Here is a 22986-nt window from a genome sequence, read left to right as displayed (position 1 = left end):
ATCAGCTGCTTGTGTGTCCAGTGTTCCTCAGCTGTAGAAAACAGAGTTTGTAAATGTCACCTGTCTGATCTGTGCTATCTGCAGTTCTCACTCCTCTTCTGTGTGGAACAGTGTTGACTGTGGAAGGAACCCTAAACAGATGGTTCTCATGTTCTAAACCTCCACAGGCTTACAGATAGAAGAAGTTCCAAACGGACCTAGAACTTTGTGATTCCAAGGTGTGGAAGTGTTCCCTGGTCCACATGTTCTATGTCCACCAGAGGAGCTGGAGCCTTTACAGGTGTCACTGATGATCCACATCAGAAGTTCTAGGTCCACCACAGCTGGACTGAAAAGAGTTCTGAACAAACTAAGAACGTTCTAGTCACTGATTACATGGATTTTAGACTGAGGTCACAAATGACACAGTCAGAACCATCCTCTGCTAGTGTTTTCAATCCACATGGATTTAAGGTGGACAGCTCAAATGAGCACATCTGTCCTTTTTCATTAAAGGTGGAATGGTGAATAAAGGTGTTGGGACACCTGGAGGACCTGAGGAAACTGTGTTCACTCAGTTTTCATGGAAAACAACCATTTTCATCCATACTTCAGTCCTCAAAGGAGGAGAATTAGTTGTGGAATGGAGACAAATGATGTGGAACAGCATGAACCACCTTAAAGACTGAGGAGTGATGAGTGAACATTCTGAGTCCACTCAGATAAAAGTCCATGAATGAGACACATTCTCATCTGAACCTGACACCAGACAACACTGACCACTGGACCAGAGTCTAGAACAGAAACAATAAACATGAGAAAAAAAAAGTGTATAAAATGTAAAAATTACATCCAAATTAAGTCTACATTCACAGATAAAAGGATTCTATCAAATCAATGACAAGTCTGTAAATGAGACACATTCTCATTTGAACCTGAGGAGGACAATATTGGACACTTGAGCAAAATCTAGTCTGAAAGAATGAAAGGATGAAAAAGAAAACTGATCCACAAATGACACATTTTGGGTCCAAATGCCTCATCCAGTCCAATCTGAACTGACTCAAATCCACCAGGTTCACACAGATGCATTTATGGAGAAAAAATGGGCATTACCATTGAACTTTTTGAGATCCAATACTGCGCGCCTGCGATGCACATGTTGGACATTATTGAGCACTTTGACCCCCCCCCCCAACACCCCCAGGAAAATCAGACCTGGATCCGCCCCTGCAGATGTTTCTATCTCTATTCTAAGTGCACTATAAATATGATTAGCACGCTGGACAGAATCAGTCGTTTGGGAATTCCACAGTTCTGTCCATGCATAGGCCCAGTGATGAATGCTGTGATTTTCTGCCTCTAACACGACAAAATAAACATTTACAGCATCTGTACGTCAGTGGTGGCTGCTGCTCTTTCACACAGGGGAAGCTCATTGTCGCTTACACCAAAAAAAGTCAAGTTAGTTAAACAGAAATTTGTCCCTCTGTTCCTTTTTAAGAAAACGGTCGTATCGTACCAAGTAAACAAGAAAACGTTGAAATTATGTGAAATGTAACCCAGTTAGTCCAGTGCTTGTGTTTTCTTCCAGGTCAGTAAATGAACAGTTCATGTGGTTTGTGTGATTCCACAGCAGAATGTGTGACGTATTAAACTGAACTGTGTCAGTGAAGGAGCAGATCTGAAAACAGCTGTCAATCAAACCACATTCAGCCTTCGGACCCGTCCTCCAATCAGCACGTGGAATCCTGGTGTCCAGCCCGGCCGAGCTCCGCCCACAGCTCCATTCAACCCCAGAGACGCCGAGCATCCGGGGGCAGGACAACAGGTGTCCTGTGTCCAGTGCTGGTCCAGTTTGTAGTGGTTTTACACCAGTTCCACTCAGTCCCATTGAAGTGCATGGACGCTGAGCGTCTACGAACAAATGCACTGAGCAGAGATGGAATGAACAAACACAGACACGGGAACGGAGGAGAAGTGAACAACATCCAGTCCACTGATCTGGGATCAAACTGATTCTGAACCAACTGGTCTGAGAGATGAACGTGTTCCAACACATTTGGAGTCAATGAAATGAAAACAACTGAACAGATTTGAGCATTTAATGGGAGTCATGTTAGGGTCAGAGGAGCTTCACCTGCAGTCGGACACAAACACCTCTGCTGGACATCATCTGTGAACAACTAACCCATGAAAATAATCCATCAGTCTTTCAGAGGGGATCAAATAGTGTTTTTTCTGAGGAGTTCTCATGTTGTGCTTCACATCTGCTCCACAGATGTTTTGAGTGAATGTCACATGATCCAGGTCTGGCCCCTGATTGGCTCCTCTTGGACACAGAACTACAGGTTTCCAGGTGTGAGTGTGTGCAGATGTTTAGTTTGGAGCTCAGAACTGTGGGACACAGACTGAAATGGTTTTAGAATGTCCTGGTACGCTTAAGTCCAATTCTGCACAGAGTGGACACAGAACCAGCTGATTCTGAAGGGACCAGTTTGTGGACTTTTCAAAACTCACACACTGCAGCCGTTTCCCTCGAACGTCCAGACGGAGAACGCAACACGTACGCGCAAAATGAAGGGGGAGGGGCCAAGGGGTGAGCTGGGATTCAGCCTGTGACTGTGGTTCTACAGACAAACGTCAGACGCAGCTTTAGGTTCTTCCATCAGTGCCTCTGTCACTGGTGTCCAACATGTGGTCCAGGGGCCACATCCAGCCCACCAGAGGGTCCGATCTGACCCCTGGGATGGATGTGTGACATGTACAAACTCCACTGAAGATATGAACACAGATGTTCAAATCATTTTAGGTCAGTTCAGTCTAAAAAGGATCAGACCAGTAACATGCTAAAAGTAAAATTACACAAATGTTTACATTTACAGACTAGCCTTTTATATAAAAAAAATGCAAATAACCTGAAATATCTTAAGAAAAGTATGTGGGATTTTAATAATACTCCATCTGTTATTGACTGTTTGGTGTATTTGTAGATAAACTGTGATGTGTACGTTGTGACTCATGTATAAATGATGAACTGAGGTGGAATACTGTTCACACTGAACTGATTTTACTGAAGAATGTTCAGGTTCATATTTGTTCATGTTGTGTTTAAGTACAATTTGTAGATTTAAACATTTTCGTCATGGAATTTTACTTTTTTCACTCAAAAGTTCTTATTCTATTATTGATCTTATTGGACTGGTTCGGCCCACTTCAGATCAGATTAGACTGAATGTGGAACTGGACCAACAGGAGTTGGACAGACCTGACCCAGGTCACTGTACTGACACAAAGAGTGCTGTTAGACCCAGACTAACGCTAACCCAGACTAACCCTGACCCAGACTAACCCTGACCCAGACTAACGCTAACCCAGACTAACGCTAACCCAGACTAACCCTGACCCAGACTAACCCTGACCCAGACTAACCCTGACCCAGACTAACCCTGACCCAGACTAACGCTAACCCAGACTAACCCTGACCCAGACTAACGCTAACCCAGACTAACCCTGACCCAGACTAACCCTAACCCAGACTAACCCTGACCCAGACTAACGCTAACCCAGACTAACCCTGACCCAGACTAACGCTAACCCAGACTAACCCTGACCCAGACTAACGCTAACCCAGACTAACCCTGACCCAGACTAACCCTGACCCAGACTAACGCTAACCCAGACTAACCCTGACCCAGACTAACCCTGACCCAGACTAACGCTAACCCAGACTAACCCTGACCCAGACTAACGCTAACCCAGACTAACCCTGACCCAGACTAACCCTGACCCAGACTAACCCTGACCCAGACTAACATTAACTCTAACCCAGACTAACACTAACCCAGACTAACCCTAACCCAGACTAACACTAACCCAGACTAACCCAGACTATTCATTCTCGTGGGTATTTTACTCTTATTTCTATATTCACATTGAACAAACATCCATCCATCCGTCCATTCTCTTCCGCTTATCTGGGGCCGGGTCGTGGGGGTAACAGTCTAAGCAGGGATGCCCAGACTTCCCTCTCCCCAGACTCCTCCTCCAGTTCTTCTGGGGGGACCCCGAGGCGTTCCCAGACCAGCCCACAGACATAGTCTCTCCAACGTGTCCTGGGTCTTCCCCGAGGTCTCCTCCCGGTTTGTTGAACAAACACACAAACTAAATATCACTTTGTGGTTTGTATTGTATCCGTAGACTGTTGCCCGTACCCCCCCCCCCCCACACACACACACACACGTTCTTTACACTTTAGACACGATACAAATGTGCTTGTGTTTATTTCAGTGGATTTTCAGAGAATATTTAATGACATGTCAAACATTATCCAAACCAAACAGGAAATATTCATCAGCTGTTTAAAGCCTGCGGTACATGCTGTAGGAATGCGGTGGTTTTATGGGGGGGGGGGGTCTCCATCCCCTGGTTTTACACCACGACTGAGGTCAGGGTGATGTCGCCGTCGATCTCCAGGGTGTTGACGGCGTGCAGGGCGGTGAAGCGGTGCGCGTAGGTGTGAGCCTGCATCCCATTCACCACCATCCTGAAGTGGTGACTCTCACAGCAGATGGTCAGCTGAAAGAAAAGCACAGGACGTCACTGACCGCCCACCGGACGCATCACACACGGTCACAACTAACCTGTGGAATCTGCTCTATTAAAGTGTGGGAACAATTTGTACTCATTTTAGTTGAGGATATTTCACCCCATATTTGGAGTAAAATGGGACTAAATTTAACAGCAGTAACACACTAAACCAGGGCTGTCAAACGTGTGGCCTGGGGGCCAAATGCGGCCCACCAAAGGGTCCAGTTCGGCCCTGGGATGTTTTCGCCAAGTGCAAATATTCCACAGTCTTGAACTGATTTAAGCAAAAAAAATTTAGCTTGAATTAAGGAAAAAAATCTTGAATTAAGCCAAAAAAAAAAAAAAAAAAAAAATCCTCAATTAAGTAAAAAAAATCTTGAATTAACAACTTATTTTTTTTCTTTGTTTTAGTGCAAAAAATAACATTAAATTATGAAAATATTTACATTTACAAACTCTCCTGTACCAATAAAATGTGAATAACCTGAAATGTCTGTATTAAATTCAGTCCAGTTTGAACTCTTTTCTTCCTGTTCCTCAGTGTTTAGTGTCTTTGCAGATCTGATCCAGAATGCACATGGACTAATGAGAAGTGGAGGAAGAAGACTGAGAAAATTACACTGATTTTACTGAAGAAATGTCACTTTTTTCAGGTTATTCATATCTTTTTTTTTTGGATAGTTTATGAAAGTAAGTTTTTTCATAATTTAATGTTTTTTTGTCTTTACACAGACATAAATGGTCAGTTGTCATTATTTATCTGTTCTTATTTGACTGGTCCGGTCCACTGCAGATCAGACCAGGCTGAAAGAACAGGAGTCTGACGGCCCTGGTCTAGGGTGCAGACTAATTCCTGGTCTGTGTGAACGGAGTGTTTGACAGTCTTACAGAGAAAGGCTGCCCCCGGTGGAAGGGCATCCCCCCACGCTCCTCGGACCCCCACTGCTCCCTGGTCTTGGTGTTTCGGACCACGGTGTTCTCGCTGAAGCGCGGGTTGTAATGGAGGGCGATTCCAGTTGGGTGACTCAGATTCACATTAAACCTGCAAAAAAAAGAAAGAAAATCCAATAATGTTGAATCCAGCACAACACTGGAACTCAAGCACCGACGTCTACCAGAGAACACTGAACACATTTATGCATTTTTGCACAACAACAAAAAATCTAACATTAGGACAAAGAAAGAAACAGACAGTGCAGGTGACCAGACTGGACTATTGGCACCGCCAACACCAACGGACTCACACACACACACACACACACACACACACACACACACACACACACCTATACATGTTTTCGTGCCCGGTGAGGACCTCATTTCAGCGTTTTCTAGAACCTGCCGCGTGAGGACCTCACTTCAAATATGAATTAAAGGCATATTTTAACAGATAAAAATTTGATTTTAAGTCACAATTTTCGGGGAGACCTTGGTCTCCCTGAAATCACCTTAATTATCAAAATTTCACAGTTTTATTTTTGTCAGGTCTTCCCCCCCCGTGGGGACATTCCCATTATGTCATATCATAAACCACCAGCAGGTGTCACTGAACAAAGGATCAAAGTAAAAAGTAAAATAAATAAATAAATAAATAAAATAATAATAATAACAGTAATAAAAATAATAAGTTCAAATCCAATAAAATTAAAAAAGTATGCATGTACAGTTTATTACTTTTTATCTTAGAATTATGAGTTTTTACCTCATAATTACAACTTTTTATCTCATAATTATTAAATTCATTCACTCATTCATTTTCTGAACCCACTTTATCCTCACTAGGGTCACGGGGGTCACTTGGAGCCTATCCCAACTACATATGGGTGAAGGTGGGTTCACCCTGGACAAGTCTCCAGTTCATCTCAGACTGAACATATAGAGACAAACAATCACTGTCACATTCACACCTATGGGGGATTTAGATGAACCCATTAACCTATCAGTGCATGTGTTTGGATGGTGGGAGGAGCCAGAGTACCAGAGAGAACCCAGGCAGACACGAGGAGAACATGCAAACTCCACACAGAAAGGTCCCACCGCACATCGACTGGTGTTGGAATGGAACCCAGGACCTTCTGTCTGTGAGGCACCAGTGCTAACCACTGCACCACCGTGTCGCCCTACCTTTCATTTTCTTCCTCCTCCCAGTCTCAGTAACACCTGAGCTGTCACACAGAACCAGACTTCTGGAGTCCCCACCCCGACTATGCCCCGACTGTTGTGTCACACAGAACCAGACTTTTGGAGTCCCCACCCCGACTATGCCCCTCCCCCATCCCACTGTGTTTTTCAGCAAGAGGGACCTAACTGTGTGGAAGCCCATTTCTGCCAGTGAAGAAAAGTGAAAAAACAAAACAAAACTGTGAGATACAAATTCATAATTATGAGATAAAAAGTTGTATTTATGAGATAAAAAGTCATATACTGTACATGCATACTTGTTTTTTTTTAAATTGCATTTGAACTTTTTTTTTTTTTTCACTGGCAGAAATGGGCTTCCACACAGTTAGGTCCCTCTTGCTGAAAAACACAGTGGGATGGGGGAGGGGCATAGTCGGGGTGGGGACTCCAGAAGTCTGGTTCTGTGTGACAGCTCAGGTGTTACTGAGACTGGGAGGAGGAAGAAAATGAAAGGTAGCTGTCAGCTGAAATGTCATTGTACCAGGTTCAAATAAATGACCAGATAAACTAAATGAATGAACTGAACTCTATTCTGGGCTGCACGGTGGCTCGGTGGTTAGCAGCATTGTCTCACATCTAGAAGATCCCTGGTTCACGTCCCGGTTAGGGCACCTGGAATCTTTCTGCGTGGAGTTTGCATGTTCTCCTGTGCAGCGTGGGTTCTCACTGGTTTCTCCAGCTTCCTCCCACAGTCCAAAAACATGCTGAGGTTACCTAATTACTGTAAATTGTCCGTAAGTGTTCATAATTATGAGATAAAAAAGTTGTAATTATGAGATAAAAAGTCATATACTGTACATGCATACTTGTTTTTTATTTTATTGCATTTGAACTTATTATTATTTTATTTTATTTTATTTATTTTTACTTTTTATTTTCATCCTTTGTTCTTTGCTTGAAATGCAAATTTTTGAATTGAATTGAACTGAAGTTAATAATGGGTGACATGGTGGTGCAGTGGTTAGCACTGGTGCCTCACAGGCAGAAGGTCCTGGGTTCGATTCCAACAAAAAAACTCTTCCTCCCACTCCTCATGAAAACAGTATTTTTTCTGCCATAGTTCTTCTAGCTCTTCAAGTCCCAGTCGTTACTGTACCCACTTGTTAGCTTACAGCACAATATTGAACTTTGAATTCAATACAGTCGTTAGGCAGAGCTCAGTGGTGACTCGTTCTATTTTTACAACATGCCCTGTGGGCGACTCATGTGGTCCGTACCGGCAAACAGGTGCTGGTGGGCACCGTGATGGCTACCTCTGTATTAGATTATATTGTAGGGTGTTGGTGGATAGGTAGGCAGAGTTTGAATTCTTCTTGTTATCAAAAACATTGTTCTGAAGCTCAGTTCTGAGGCTGTTCTGTACGCAGCAAAGTAACTGGAAGCAACAAATATAACAATTCTGGATCAGCAAACATTAACTTTGGGCAAAAATACCACTTTAGGTGGTGGATAATGTGATTGTCCAAACAGATACAGACACAGATACAGATACAGATACAGATACAGATACAGACACAGATACAGACACAGACACAGATACAGACACAGACACAGATACAGACACAGACACAGATACAGACACAGATACAGATACAGATACAGACACAGATACAGACACAGACACAGATACAGATACAGACACAGACACAGATACAGACACAGATACAGACACAGACACAGATACAGACACAGACACAGACACAGATACAGATACAGACACAGACACAGATACAGACACAGACACAGATACAGACACAGATACAGATACAGACACAGACACAGATACAGACACAGACACAGACACAGATACAGACACAGATACAGATACAGACACAGACACAGATACAGATACAGATACAGACACAGACACAGACACAGATACAGACACAGACACAGACACAGATACAGACACAGATACAGATACAGACACAGACACAGATACAGATACAGATACAGACACAGACACAGATACAGACACAGACACAGATACAGACACAGATACAGATACAGACACAGACACAGATACAGATACAGACACAGACACAGATAACACTATACTCGCTCATCCCTACTTGTTGTGGCTTCAGTTGAATGGAAGACCTAAAGATAGACTCAGGCACAGCATTTAACATCTAAGGTGAGTTTAATGAGGGAAAAAGTTAGCAGGATCATGGTAGGGAGAGGGATTTGATGATGGCAGAGGCAAGAAGGCAGACAGATGAGTGTTGTGGAGCAGGGGTAATGGAGGAGGGTTGTAAAAGGGCAGGCTTAAAGTGAAGGGTGGCAGGGGGGTGGAGCCAGCAGACACAGGAAGCCTGAGAACCATGGAAAAGGCAAGTTAGGCAAATACCAAAGGTAGCATGAATAATTAGACCAGAACTAATACAATACTACAACTACTACCACTCTTAGAATTCCACAAACATGGACACTGAATGTGGTTGTGTTTGCCCACTGTTGGAATTCATCAGATATTAAGTTATAGCTATTGACCTACTGACTTAAACAGCAATCTACCACAACTCTGTCTACAACCAAATATTTGAACTCAAATACCATAAAACAAAACAAAGATCTGAGTTTAACACTTTTCTAATATTAAACATTTCATAAAGGTGATTCATGGGTTGAAAAAATATGTCAATACATGTGATAGGACATTTAATCTGTAAATTTTCTTTTTTATTTTATTTTATTTAAATAATGAAATTAATGTTATTAAAATTCTAATTAACAAGTAGAATTTGGAGGTTGACAAAATGTTTTTAAATGTTATTTTTAGTTTATTATTATTATTATTATTATTATTATCATTATTATTATTATTATTATCATTATCATTATCATTATCATTATCATTATCATTATTATTATTATTATTATTATTTTTATTATTATTATTATTATCATTACGATTATTATTATCATTATCATTATTTCTATTATTATTACTATCATTATTATTATTATTATCATTATTATTATCATTATTATTATTATTATTATTATTATTATAGATTTAATAATTAAATCCTGTGTATCTTTGGTCAAAAAGCAAAAAGTTTAAAATCTATTCCCAAACTGCAGTACTATTTTTGACCTGTAGGGTCGTGAATCGCTAGTGAGTGAACAAACAGTGACACACACAACCGGAACACCTGACCTGGTGGGGACTGCAGTACTCTGTGTGACCACCATGGGCGCATAGTTATACACACACACAGATTTTTTTCATGTGAATAGGCCCCATGAGGACTTTTGAGAAAACTACACCAGCCATGTTTAAATGTAGTTTTAAAGCCTCTAGTGGTGATTTGCCCGTGGGGACCTCATTTTTGGTCCCCACGGGGACACGAGTCCCCACCGGTCCGTGTGCAGTCAGGTCAAAGTCCCCACCGGGTAGCAAAAACAAGAACACACACACACACGCGCTGTATAATAAAGGAATAGAACCTGGAGTTGGTAGTTGTAAAGGAGTTGAAAGGATGTAAAGTTTCACGCCAGCGTTAGTTCTTACGTCAGTTATGGACTGAAGCCCACGTAGAACACCCCCACCCACCTCTGACAAAAAAACAAAAAAACAACAAAAAAAAAGAAATCCCCTACTCTGCGTTTTTGACAAATCGCACCTTGCACACACACACACACACACACACACACACACACACACACACACACACACACACACACACACACAGTGTCCTAAACAGTTTATCTGTCCTAAATTAAATAATAATTAGGTTAATTTATTTGTCAGTGTTTCTCTTCAGTTTGTTTCAACAGAATACCAGTTTACCCTCTTGTTCATTTTGAACTTCATGTGGAATTTTTTTTTTGTTACTTTAAAGCAGAATGTGAACTGACAGAACTGGGATTAGATTTTTGTTGTTTGTTCAAAACTCCCTTTCAGGGAAAAGTGCAAAACTAATGTTTCAAATACATTTAGTAATATTTTATTTTCTATTTGATTTATAGCAGCAGAATTATATTATTCCTGTTTTTCTATATTCTATTATCTTCAAAAATTGGGGGAAAAATGTTCAAAAATTCATAAATGCATTAAAGACATTTTGAGGGGTTTTCTTTCTTCCCGTACCAAACCGAAAAAAAAACGAACCGTGGCTTTGAAAACCGAAAACATACCGAACCAAAAATTTTGTGTACTGTTACAGGCCTAATACATATTTTATATATATATATATATATATATATATATATATATATATATATATATATATATATATATATACACACTGCTATTGTCTTGTATTTGTTATTATTATTATGTGGTACAGAGTAGCCCAACCGCAATTTTGTTGTAACTTCTGTGCAATGACAATAAAGCCTATTCTATTGTGTATTTCTATTGTGTATTTCTGTTCTATATGACCATGTTCTGTGTCTACTTTGGAGTTTTTATGACGTCACAGTCAAGTCGACCTTTGGGATCGAAAACCTCATGACTTCTTCTTTTTAAAAGGTGTAATCACAGGACTTTGACCACAAAGTTCTTATGAGTTCCTGGTTGATTTCAAGTGAACGTTTGTGCCCAGTTTACCCACATTCGCTCGAGATGTTTCTGAGATCACAGGAGTCACACAGGAAGTGGAGCGGAAGCTGCAGATGTTCCTGTCAAACACTTTGTACTCTGAACTCAGTACACAGACGTCAAATCTGTTTCTCAGGTCGAGAGATACAGCCTGAAATTCTGTGACTAGATGAACCCTAAACCAGGCCTGTCCAACTCATGTTAGTTCAGTTCCATTTTCAGCTAAAGTTGATCTGCAGTGGGCCGGACCAGAAAAATAAGAACAGAATAATATAGAAATAAGGACAACTGCAAATTTTTGTCTTTGTTTTAGTCTAAAAACCCCATTAAATTATGAAAATACTTACTTTTATAAACTATCAAAAAAAAAAAAAAAAAAAAAAAAACTGAAAAAAACTTAAATTTAAATTAAAAAACGTAAGAAAATTTAGTGCAATTTTCTCAGTCTTCTTCCTCCACTTCTCATTAGTCCATGTGCATTCTGGATCAGATCTCCAAAGACACTAAACACTGAGAAACAGGAAGAAAAATGGTTAAAATTGTGCTGAATTTTCTTTAGACATTTCAGGTTGTTCATATTTGTTCAGGTTATTCACATGTTAGTGTTACAGGAGAGTTTGGAAATGTAAATATTTTCATAATTTAATGTTATTTTTTGCACAAAGAAAAAAAAATAAGTAGTTTTTTTGGGGCTTAATTCAAGATTTTTTTTTTAATTTTTTTTTTACTTTATTGAAGATTTTTTTTTTTTTTGGCTTAATTCAAGATTTTTGGCTAAATTTGAGGGTTTTTTTTTTTTTTGGTTCAATTGAAGATTTTTTTACTTAATTGAAGATTTTATTATTTTTTTTGCTTAATTCAAGATTTTTTTTTTACTTAATTGAAGATTTTTTTTGGGCTTAATTGAAGATTTTTTTGTTTTGGCTTAATTGAAGATTTTTTTGTTTTGGCTTAATTCAAGATTTTTGGCTAAATTTGAGATTTTTTTGGCTCAATTGAAGCTTTTTACTTAATTGAAGATTTTATTATTTTTTGCTTAATTCAAGATTTTTTTTTACTTAACTGAAGATTTTTTTTGGCTTAATTGAAGATTTTTTTTGTTTTGGTTTAATTCAAGATTTTTTCCTTAATTCAAGCTAATTTTTTTTTTTCTCTTAATTCATTTCAAGACTGTGGAATTTTTGCACTTGGCAGAAACATCCCAGGGGCCGAACTGGACCCTTTGGTGGGACGCATTTGGCCCCCAGGCCACATGTTTGACAGCCCTGCTCTAAACACTGCAGTTTCAACTAGGGTCTGAAATGTCACTGCTTTCAATTTCACTTACACTTTTAAGTTCCACTGTTGAAGTTATTTTGGAACAAACACTGCTCTGAGAAACCACTGAGGACTGTGTCGTGGACTGTGGGATTGTTCTGGACCTGATAATTGTTCACAAACATTCGTGGTTTTCACATTAATCCCACACAGATTCCTAAAACTAGACCCACTTCTGTTTTTTCACCCATGAACACAGGGTGATTCACAAATACAGAGCGTTCTTAATAAAGACATGAAACGTGGTAAATACTTCACAAACCAATGCTACAGATTTCTAGCGTCACGTGCAGACAAAGAGGATGAACAGGAACTCATGAACATACTGGTCCTCATGCCGTTCCACTCCGGTGAGCTTCATGTTGTGTGTGAAACAGCAGAGGAAGAAGCAAACTGGAAGCAGAAGTTTCATCACAAACCCACACAAACATGGTGGAACTAATCTGTGATGCAAACGAACAATCACAATGTTCACGCAAAGTCCAGAATCTGGACCTGGTCACTGGTTCCTTCTGTGGTGGAAAAGACAACAGTATTTCCAAGCAGGTGCACAGGAAGCGACTGGATGTGGGAGGGGCTAAGGGCTGGGTCGTATGTGACATCACAGCGTTATTGTGCTGCTGGTGGCTGATGGTTTTGGCAGGTTCAGTTGAAGAGTTCAAATTATGTTCAGTTTTCTTTGGACATTTCAGGTTCATATTTGTTCAGGTTAGTCACATTTTATTGGTACAAGAGAGTTTGGAAATGGAAATATTTTCATACTTTAAAGTTATTTTTTGCACTAAAACAAAGACAAACATTTGAAGTTGTCATTATTTATAGACTTAGTGTAATATTATTTTTTTCCACATCAAACCCAGTAGTAAATCTGCAGTTGTTCTTCTGTGTGGGTTCTTCTGCTGTTATTATTGGACTGTAGATCAGATTGGTTAAACTCCTGTTCTTTCAGGTTCCACATTCAGCCTGATTTGATCTGCAGTGGACCGGACCAGGAAAATAAGAACAGAAGAACCGAGAAATAATGACAACTGACAATTTATGTCTGTGTTTTAGTGCAAAAAACCCCAATTAAATTATGAAAATAAACTGTACATAAACTTTTATCAACTATACAAACAAAAAAGATGTGAATAACCTGAAAAAAACTGAAATTCCTTAAGAAAAATCAGTGCAATTTTAACAATATTCTGCCTGAACTTATCGTTTCTACATGTGCATTATGATCGAATCTACAAAGACACTAAACCAGGGCTGTCAAACATGCGGCCCGGGGGCCAAATGCGTCCCGCCAAAGGGTCCAGTTCGGCCCCTGGGATGTTTCTGCCAAGTGCAAAAATTCCACAGTCTTGAATTGAATTAAGCAAAAAAATTTTTTTTTGCTTGAATCAAGGAAAAAATCTTGAATTAAGCCAAAAAAAAAACCTCTTCAATTAAGGAAAGAAAATCTTCAATTAAGCCAAAAAAATCTTCAATTAAGTAAAAAAAATCTCAAACTTAGCAAAAAAATCTTGAATTAAGCCCCCCTCCCCAAAAAAATCTTCAATTAAGTAAAAAAAAAAAAAAAATCTTGAATTAAGCCCCCCTCCCCCAAAAAATCTTCAATTAAGTAAAAAAAAATAATCTTGAATTAAGACAAAAAAAATCTTCAATTAAGTAAAAAAAATCTCAAATTTAGCAAAAAATCTTGAATTAAGCCAAAAAAAAAAAAAAATCTTCAATTAAGTAAAACAAATCTCAAATTTAGCAAAAAATCTTGAATTAAGCCCAAAAAAAAATCTTCAGTTAAGTAAAAATAAAATGTATTGAATTAAGCAAAAAAAAAAAAATCTTCAATTAAGTAAAAAAAAAAAAAAAAAAAAAACTTCAATTAAGCCAAAAAAAAAAAATCTTCAATTAAGCCAAAAAAAAAAAAAGAGAGAAAATCTTTAAGTTAAAAAAAATCTTGAATTGAACCAAAAAAAACCCCAAAAACTTAAATTAAGTTAAAAAAAATCTTGAATTAAGCCAAAAAAAAAAATCTAGAATTAACTTAATTTTTTTCTTTAAAAAATTCAGCACAATTTTAACCATTTTTCTTCCTGTTCCTCAGTGTTTAGTGTCTTTGTAGATCTGATCCAGAATGCACATGGACTAATGAGAAGTGGAGAAATAATATTGTTAAAATTGCACTAAATTTTTTTACATTTTTTAATTTAAATATCAGTTTTTTCAGTTTTTTTTTTTTTTTTTTTTGATAGTTTATAAAAGTATTTTCATAATTTAATGTTTGGGTTTTTTTTTTACACTAAAACAAAGACAAAAATTGTCAGTTGTCATTATTTATAGGTTATTCTGTTCTTATTTTTCTGGTCCGGCACACTTCAGGTCGAATTTAGCTGAATATGGAACTGAACTAACATGAGTTGGACAGGCTGGGGCTAAACACTGAGGAACAGGAAGAAAAGTGTTCAAACTGGGCTGAATTTTCTGTGGACATTTCAGGTTGGTCACATTTGTTCAGGTTATTCACATTTTATTGTTACAGGAGAGTTTGTAAACGTAAGTATTTTCATAATTTAATGTTATTTTTTGCACTGAAACAAAGACAAACATTTGTAGTTGTCATTATTTACAGACATAGTGTAATATTATTTGTTCCATCAAACCCAGTAGTAAATCTGCAGTGGTTCTTCTGTGTGGGTTCTTCTGCTGTTCTTATTGGACTGTAGATCAGATTGGTCTGGATGTGGAACCCACACTAACATGAGTTCCACAGCCTGGACTGTGGAATTTAGACACTTTGGAAATTCATCCCAGGACTGGACTGGAACCTTTTTTTTTGGGGGGGGGGGACACATTTGGGCCCTGGGACACCTGTTTGACAGCCCTGCTCTACAGTGTCCATACAAAGTTTATTACATACATTCTACCTTAGTTAGGGGTTGTTTGTCTTTTATTATTTTATTATTATTTATTTGTATTATTTTGTAGATTTCAAGCACCTTTCTTTTTTTGAAGGTTATTTATTTGTATTTATATATTTGTATTATGTAAGGCTAATATAATAAGGAAAAATACAGTGAACATTGAAAGTCAATTTCTGTTCATGTGTTTTACAAATTCTGCACTGCATTTGAAATAAAAGTACATCAAATCAGTCCGACGTCCATGTTTAGTATTTTTGGGACTCACTTTAGGGGCAGTTTTATTCCACAAACATACGTATACTGTTTAGAAGTATATGCTGAGAAGTTGTAGTATCAAAATGGAGGATTGTCTTCCTCCAGAAATTAGGGTTAGGGTTTATTTCTTTTATGATTCCAATCCATTCCTCTTTTACTGTGGCTCACCATTTAAATAAGTTTGATCAGGTTTGATGCTTTGGTCACAGAGTTTCTCACACCCAAAAAACGTTGTGTTTTTCTTTCACAAATGTGGGAATGATGGTCCAACATTTGGTAAAAATGTTCAAACCTGTGTCATTTCTCTTGCCTGGGTGCTCGACCCCCTAACCCTGTGCTCCTAGAATGGCCCCTGATGCACACATTTCCATCTTATGCACATGATTATTTGGACAGCTTCCTGACCCCATACCAACCCAACACCAACAGAGGATTCACACCACAATACTGAGCTCCACCTCCCATAAAGGCTGACCAGTCCATTTGGTTTGATTAGATATGCAGCCGTTCTGCTTCAGGTTCAGAGGAAACGTTTAACGCCCCAGTGCCAGGAAACTGCTGTTCATGAGCTGCTTGGATATCATGTTACCGGCTGTTGCACAACGACGCAGATGAGTGTGGTGCAATTTTCACAGAAAACTGGTACTTTTCTAATCAGAGCAGGAGAGGAAGCAGCTCAGACTGACAGTGACTCATCATTCCTGGAAGAACTGTCAGTGATTTGGACCTTTCTTTCACCCCACACATCCAACCCTCTACAGCACAGGTGTCAAACATGCGGCCCGGGGGCCAAATCTGGCCCACCAAAGGGTCCAGTCCGGCCCCTGGGGTGAATTTGTGAAATGCAAAAATGACACTAAAATATGAACAATCCTTTTAGTTCAGGTTCCACATTCAGACCAGTTCAACCTCCAGTGGGTCAGACCAGTCAAATCCTATCATAAAAACATAGAAATAATAACTCTACATTTTTCTCTTTGTAAATGTAAATATTTTCCTGTATTTACACTAAAACAAAGTAGAATTTTGCAAAAAAAAAAAAAAAAAAAAGAGAATCACCTGAAATGTCTTAAGAGAAGTCAGTACAATTTTAACAATATTCTGTCTGTTATTAAATGTTTTGTGTGTTTGTAGATCCACTGTGGTCTGTACGTTATCATGTACATGTGGAAATGATAAACTGAGGCAGAATAGTGTTCAAATTACACTGATTTTTTTCAGTTTGTTCATGTTATTCACATTGTTTGAAAGGATAGTTTGTAGATGGAAACCTTTTCATAATGTAAATTTACTTTTTTCACTCTAAAACATAGAGAAAAGTTTGGAGTTGACATTATTTCTATATTATTCTGTTATTATTTAACTGGTTGGGTCCACTGCAGATCAGATTTAGCTGAATGTGGAACTGAACTAACAGGAGTTTGACAGTCCTGCTCTATGGAGTTCACTCTAACCCATACAGACCCAGATCTACTTTAGTGTCAGTTCCCAAAGGAATTTTTCTCTATATTTCACCTTTCATAAGTGATTTATCAACATTTATTATAAGATTATCCTTTGTATATTTAGTTGTTGTTTTTTTTGTGTGAAAATCCAATCACATAGATGTTCATTAAAGCTCAGATTAAATCAAATCAAATTTTATTTATATAGCGCAAAATCATAACAAAAGATTAAAGTTGTTGGTTATTTTATCAGAAACAGATCCAACTGAATAAACAGTGTGTTTTTCAGTCCACTCTGTCATTAACTGAACACAAACCCAGTGTGTCCATCCACTGGCACTGATCCAACTGCATGGGTTTGACTGGAGAATCAGTGTTGGAGAAGATGACAGTGTTTCCATGGTAACTACGGAGCCTCTGAACGTCCAAATATGGTCATATCTGATGACCATGAAAAGATGAAGAACTGTATTTGACACCAATTATTGACATGGATTAATAGGATTAGAGGATCAACAGGAATTAAACAGTTTAGATCAGGAGATGGATTAGGTTAAAGGTGGACGTTTGGGTCTTTAAGGGTTAAAGGTGGACGTTTGGGTCTGTAAGGGTTAAAGGTGAAGGTTTGGGTCTTTAAGGGTTAAAGGTGGACGTTTGGGTCTGTAAGGGTTAAAGGTGAAGGTTTGGGTCTGTAAGGGTTAAAGGTGGACGTTTGGGTCTGTAAGGGTTAAAGGTGAAGGTTTGGGTCTGTAAGGGTTAAAGGTGGACGTTTGGGTCTGTAAGGGTTAAGAAGGACGTTTGGGTCTGTAAGGGTTAAAGGTGAAGGTTTGGGTCTTTAAGGGTTAAAGGTGGACGTTTGGGTCTGTAAGGGTTAAAGGTGAAGGTTTGGGTCTTTAAGGGTTAAAGGTGGACGTTTGGGTCTGTAAGGGTTAAAGGTGAAGGTTGGGTCTTTAAGGGTTAAAGGTGGACGTTTGGGTCTGTAAGGGTTAAAGGTGGACGTTTGGGTCTGTAAGGGTTAAAGGTGGACGTTTGGGTCTGTAAGGGTTAAAGGAGGACGTTGGGTCTGTAAGGGTTAAAGGTGGACGTTTGGGTCTGTAAGGGTTAAAGGAGGACGTTTGGGTCTGTAAGGGTTAAAGTGGACGTTTGGGTCTGTAAGGGTTTAAAGGTGGACGTTTGGGTCTGTAAGGGTTAAAGGTGGACGTTTGGGTCTGTAAGGGTTAAAAAAGGACGTTTGGGTCTTTAAGGGTTAAAGGTGGACGTTTGGGTCTGTAAGGGGTAAAGGTGAAGGTTTGGGTCTTTAAGGGTTAAAGGTGGACGTTTGGGTCTTTAAGGGTTAAAGGTGGACGTTTGGGTCTGTAAGGGTTAAAGGGTGAAAGGTTTGGGTCTTTAAGGGTTAAAGGTGGACGTTGGGTCTGTAAGGGTTAAAGGTGAAGGTTTGGGTCTGTAAGGGTAAAGGTGGACGTTGGGTGGGTCTGTAAGGGTTAAAGGTGGACGTTTGGGTCTGTAAGGGTTAAAGGTGGACGTTTGGGTCTGTAAGGGTTAAAGGAGGACGTTTGGGTCTGTAAGGGTTAAAGGTGGACGTTTGGGTCTGTAAGGGTTAAAGGTGGACGTTTGGGTCTGTAAGGGTTAAGGTGGACGTTTGGGTCTTTAAGGGTTAAAGGTGGACGTTTGGGTTTTAAGGGTTAAAGGAGGACGTTTGGTGTTTAAGGGTTAAAGGTGGACGTTTGGGTTGTTTAAGGGTTAAAGGTGGACGTTTGTGTCTTTAAGGGTTAAAGGTGGACGTTTGGGTGTTTAAGGGTTAAAGGTGGACGTTTGTGTCTTTAAGGGTTAAAGGTGGACGTTTGGGTGTTAAGGGTTAAAGGTGGACGTTTGTGTCTTAAGGGTTAAAGGTGGATGTTTGGGTGTTTAAGGGTTAAAGGTGGACGTTTGGGTCTTTAAGGGTTAAAGGTGGACGTTTGGGTCTTTAAGGGTTAAAGGTGGACGTTTGGGTCTTTAAGGGTTAAAGGAGGACGTTTGGGTCTGTAAGGGTTAAAGGTGGACGTTTGGGTGTTTAAGGGTTAAAGGTGGACGTTTGGGTCTGTAAGGGTTAAAGGAGGACGTTTGGGTCTGTAAGGGTTAAATGTGGACGTTTGGGTCTTTAAGGGTTAAAGGTGGACGTTTGGGTCTGTAAGGGTTAAAGGTGGACGTTTGGGTCTTTAAGGGTTAAAGGTGGACGTTTGGGTCTGTAAGGGTTAAAGGAGGACGTTTGGGTCTTTAAGGGTTAAAGGTGGACGTTTGGGTCTGTAAGGTTAAAGGTGGACGTTTGTGTCTATAAGGGTTTAAAGGTGGACGTTGGGTCTGTAAGGGTTAAATGTGGACGTTTGGGTGTTTAAGGGTTAAAGGTGGACGTTTGGGTCTTTAAGGGTTAAAGGTGGACGTGTGGGTCTTTAAGGGTTAAAGGTGGACGTGTGGGTCTTTAAGGGTAAAGGTGGACGTTTGGGTCTTTAAGGGTTAAAGGTGGAGTTTGGGTCTTTAAGGGTTAAAGGTGGACGTGTGGGTCTTTAAGGGTTAAAGGTGGACGTTTGGATCTTTAAGGGTTAAAGGTGGACGTTTGGGTCTTTAAGGGTTAAAGGTGGACGTTTGGATCTTTAAGGGTTAAAGGTGGACGTTTGGGTCTTTAAGGGTTAAAGGTGGACGTTTGGGTCTTTAAGGGTTAAAGGTGGACGTTTGGGTCTTTAAGGGTTAAAGGTGGACGTTTGGGTCTGTAAGGGTTAAGGTGGACGTTTGGGTCTTTAAGGGTTAAAGGTGGACGTTTGGGTCTTTAAGGGTTAAAGGTGGACGTTTGGGTCTTTAAGGGTTAAAGGTGGACGTTTGGGTCTTTAAGGGTTAAAGGTGGACGTTTGTGTCTGTAAGGGTTAAAGGTGGACGTTTGGGTCTTTAAGGGTTAAAGGTGGACGTTTGTGTCTGTAAGGGTTAAAGGTGGACGTTTGGGTCTGTAAGGGTTAAAGGTGGACGTTTGGGTCTGTAAGGGTTAAAGGTGGACGTTTGGGTCTTTAGGGGTTAAAGGCGGACATTTGTGTCCTCATACTGATACTGATCCCAGTCCACTTCCATGTTTTGTGAATTCCCCTGTTTTTCCATTTCCTCAAACACAGTCGATGTCACATGAACCATGTTTCTTTCCTGCCGTCTTTAAAGGATGTGTGCAGTTCTGTTTCTGTGGGTTTCAGCAATCACCCAGGTGCATCATGGGAGCTGTCAGACTTTACCAAACACAGTGTAACCCTGTTCTGTACGTGTGTCATCTGCACTGGCTGATATTTGACTATTTGCAATTCCACTGTAATATTCCACTATGTTGGAAGTATGTATGCACTGTAAAAAAAAAAAAAAAAAAAAAAAAACTAAAAAAAAAGGGTATACTCCAGCAGCAGGGGCGCCGAAAAAATACTGTAAAATAACAGAAAATAACCATCTCATAAAAATACAGTAATTTTCCATAACTCAAATACAGTTTTTTGCTCTAACTTTACGTGAGATTTTGCATATTTTTGTTTTACTTTTTAATGTTTAATAAAGAATATTTACATGTATTAAAACAATCCAATTCCCTATAAATATATATATAAATAATTTTCAGTGAGACTCAGTTGTCCAATCCACTGATAAAAACTGTATTTGGACAGTTTATCAGTGCTTATACATGTTATACATTCACAAAAAATACATTTATTCAACAGTTTTGTTGTGAAACCTCCTGTAATTACACAAGATATTTGTCAATTAACAAACAAGTCTGGTTCAACTGACAGAACTAATACTTCTGTTACCGTTAACTGTCAGTAATTTTATCTGGTTTTATTATTTATTTTTTTACAGTATTAAACTTTAAATTAACAGTTTAATCTCATAAATAGAAAAGAAATATTTGTGAAATTATAATACATTTGCAAATGTATTTGAACTGTATTTTTCTGTGAAAAAAGAAAAAAATTCTTTTAAAAAATGGAATTTTTTTGGTTTTTCACAGTTACAGTACTTTCCTGTTCTTTTCCATTTGACATGTAAAATCACAGTCTGTTTTCGTCATTTCATTGATATTCTCCTGTATCTTGAAAAAACAGGAAAAATCTGTAAAATAAACAATGAAAATTCTGTTAAATTACAGATTTTTTTTTACAGTGTAGAGTCTGTATAGTTGTTACTACTATTATTATTATTATTATTATTATTATTATTATTATTATTATTATTATTATTATTATTATTATTATTATGTCTGTGCACTAGCCGTCACATTTCTATCATCATTAATATCAAACCATGTCCTAATGTTTGTCCATGTTCTCTCGTCGACCTGATTAGTTTTTTTTTCCAATATCAGACTGAAGTTCAAAAACGGACATTTCACCATAACTTCTGTCAAAATCATCGTATCAACTTCAAACTGAAGCCAAATTGTTCATTTTTCCGTTCTCCATCCAATGGTATGCATCATGATGTCAAAAGGGCCACACCCTCGCTAGCGCCCCGGGGTAAATATCGGGTGGGGGGGGGGGGGGGGCAGTAAACTCAGTTTTCCGACATTTCCAATGGCTGTAATATCACCAATATTGATCTGATCAAACCAATATCTAATAGTAACATCTGTGTTCCACGTCCATCTCATATGACCAATTTAGAAACTCTAGGTTGCGTGACGTCCCGTTGCTATGGTAACGTATTTAAAATGTGTTTAGCGTTAACAACTTCAGTTCTGTTCATCGTAGCGATTTCGAACTAATGTCAAATGATTGGAAACTCAATTTGTCTGTCCACCGACCTGATCTGTCCCACACGTACACAGGGTGAGGTCTGTGAAGACCCGGGGGGGGGTCATCAGTTGGTCATCTGTCTGTCGTTGCCATGCACTGATCAGACCACTGGGGGCAGTAGTGGACCTGATAAGTCAGACCACTGGGGGGCAGTAGTGGACCTGATAAGTCAGACCACTGGGGGGGCAGTAGTGGACCTGATAAGTCAGACCACTGGGGGGGCAGTAGTGGACCTGATAAGTCAGACCACTGGGGGCAGTAGTGGACCTGATAAGTCAGACCACTGGGGGGCAGTAGTGGACCTGATAAGTCAGACCACTGGGGGGGCAGTAGTGGACCTGATAAGTCAGACCACTGGGGGCAGTAGTGGACCTGATAAGTCAGACCACTGGGGGGGCAGTAGTGGACCTGATAAGTCAGACCGAGGGTTTCACATGACATTTCTCTTGGCCACTCCCTCTTTTCTTCTTCCTCCATCCTCTGACCACGCCCACCTCTTTTCTCTGGCGGCTCTGCTGTGGTAAACGCCTGTGAAATGAAGGCGTGGCTGGCTTGTGTTTATATCTAGGGGGCGGGGCCTGGGTGGGGGCGCGTTTGTGTCAAAGTGCCGTAAAACGTGATGTTTCTCGTGAGAGATGAGATGTGGGCTAGCGGACGGAGGCAGACAGGTTGGAAGTGGCGTATTCAGCCCTAGAGGTGCTAGTGGGAGGGGCCAGGCTTCCATTCTCCCCCTAATGAGACCCTTAACCATCAGCAGTACTCTGAAGGTGTTTAATTAAGGGGAAAATGTTCCATAGTTCCCCTTTGAACCTTGAATGTACGCTGTGAAAAGCCAGATCTGAGCAGTAGGTGTAAAATGAGGTCCAGACCTGGTTGCGGTGGGGAGGACCGTCCCCTGGATGGTGATGGTCCTGCCGGGCCTCAGTCCGCCGCTGATGACGCTCCGGTACGGAACCACCTGAACACAGACG

General features: G+C 39.6%; 1 protein-coding gene across 3 annotated transcripts in view; it reads right to left on the bottom strand.

The window, feature by feature from the left end:
* Positions 1 to 4238: 4238 nt before the first annotated feature.
* The window catches only part of LOC115431272 (galectin-9-like), a 29738-nt gene continuing 10990 nt past the window's right edge, over positions 4239 to 22986 (bottom strand). For 2 of the 3 annotated variants that reach the window (XM_030151530.1, XM_030151531.1), the window contains 3 exons: positions 22885 to 22973; positions 5458 to 5611; positions 4244 to 4557 (listed from right to left, as the gene is read on the bottom strand). In XM_030151530.1, coding sequence (XP_030007390.1) covers positions 4411 to 4557; positions 5458 to 5611; positions 22885 to 22973 — 390 coding nt within the window. In that variant the 3' untranslated portion in view covers positions 4244 to 4410. Of the gene's footprint in view, positions 4558 to 5457; positions 5612 to 22884; positions 22974 to 22986 lie in introns of all 3 variants that reach the window. The other variant, XM_030151528.1, reaches the window with a different exon arrangement.

The sequence above is a fragment of the Sphaeramia orbicularis genome, chromosome 13, assembly GCF_902148855.1.
Source record: "Sphaeramia orbicularis chromosome 13, fSphaOr1.1, whole genome shotgun sequence".
NCBI classification, from domain to species: domain Eukaryota; kingdom Metazoa; phylum Chordata; class Actinopteri; order Kurtiformes; family Apogonidae; genus Sphaeramia; species Sphaeramia orbicularis.
This window is presented reverse-complemented; position numbering and strand designations above follow the sequence as displayed.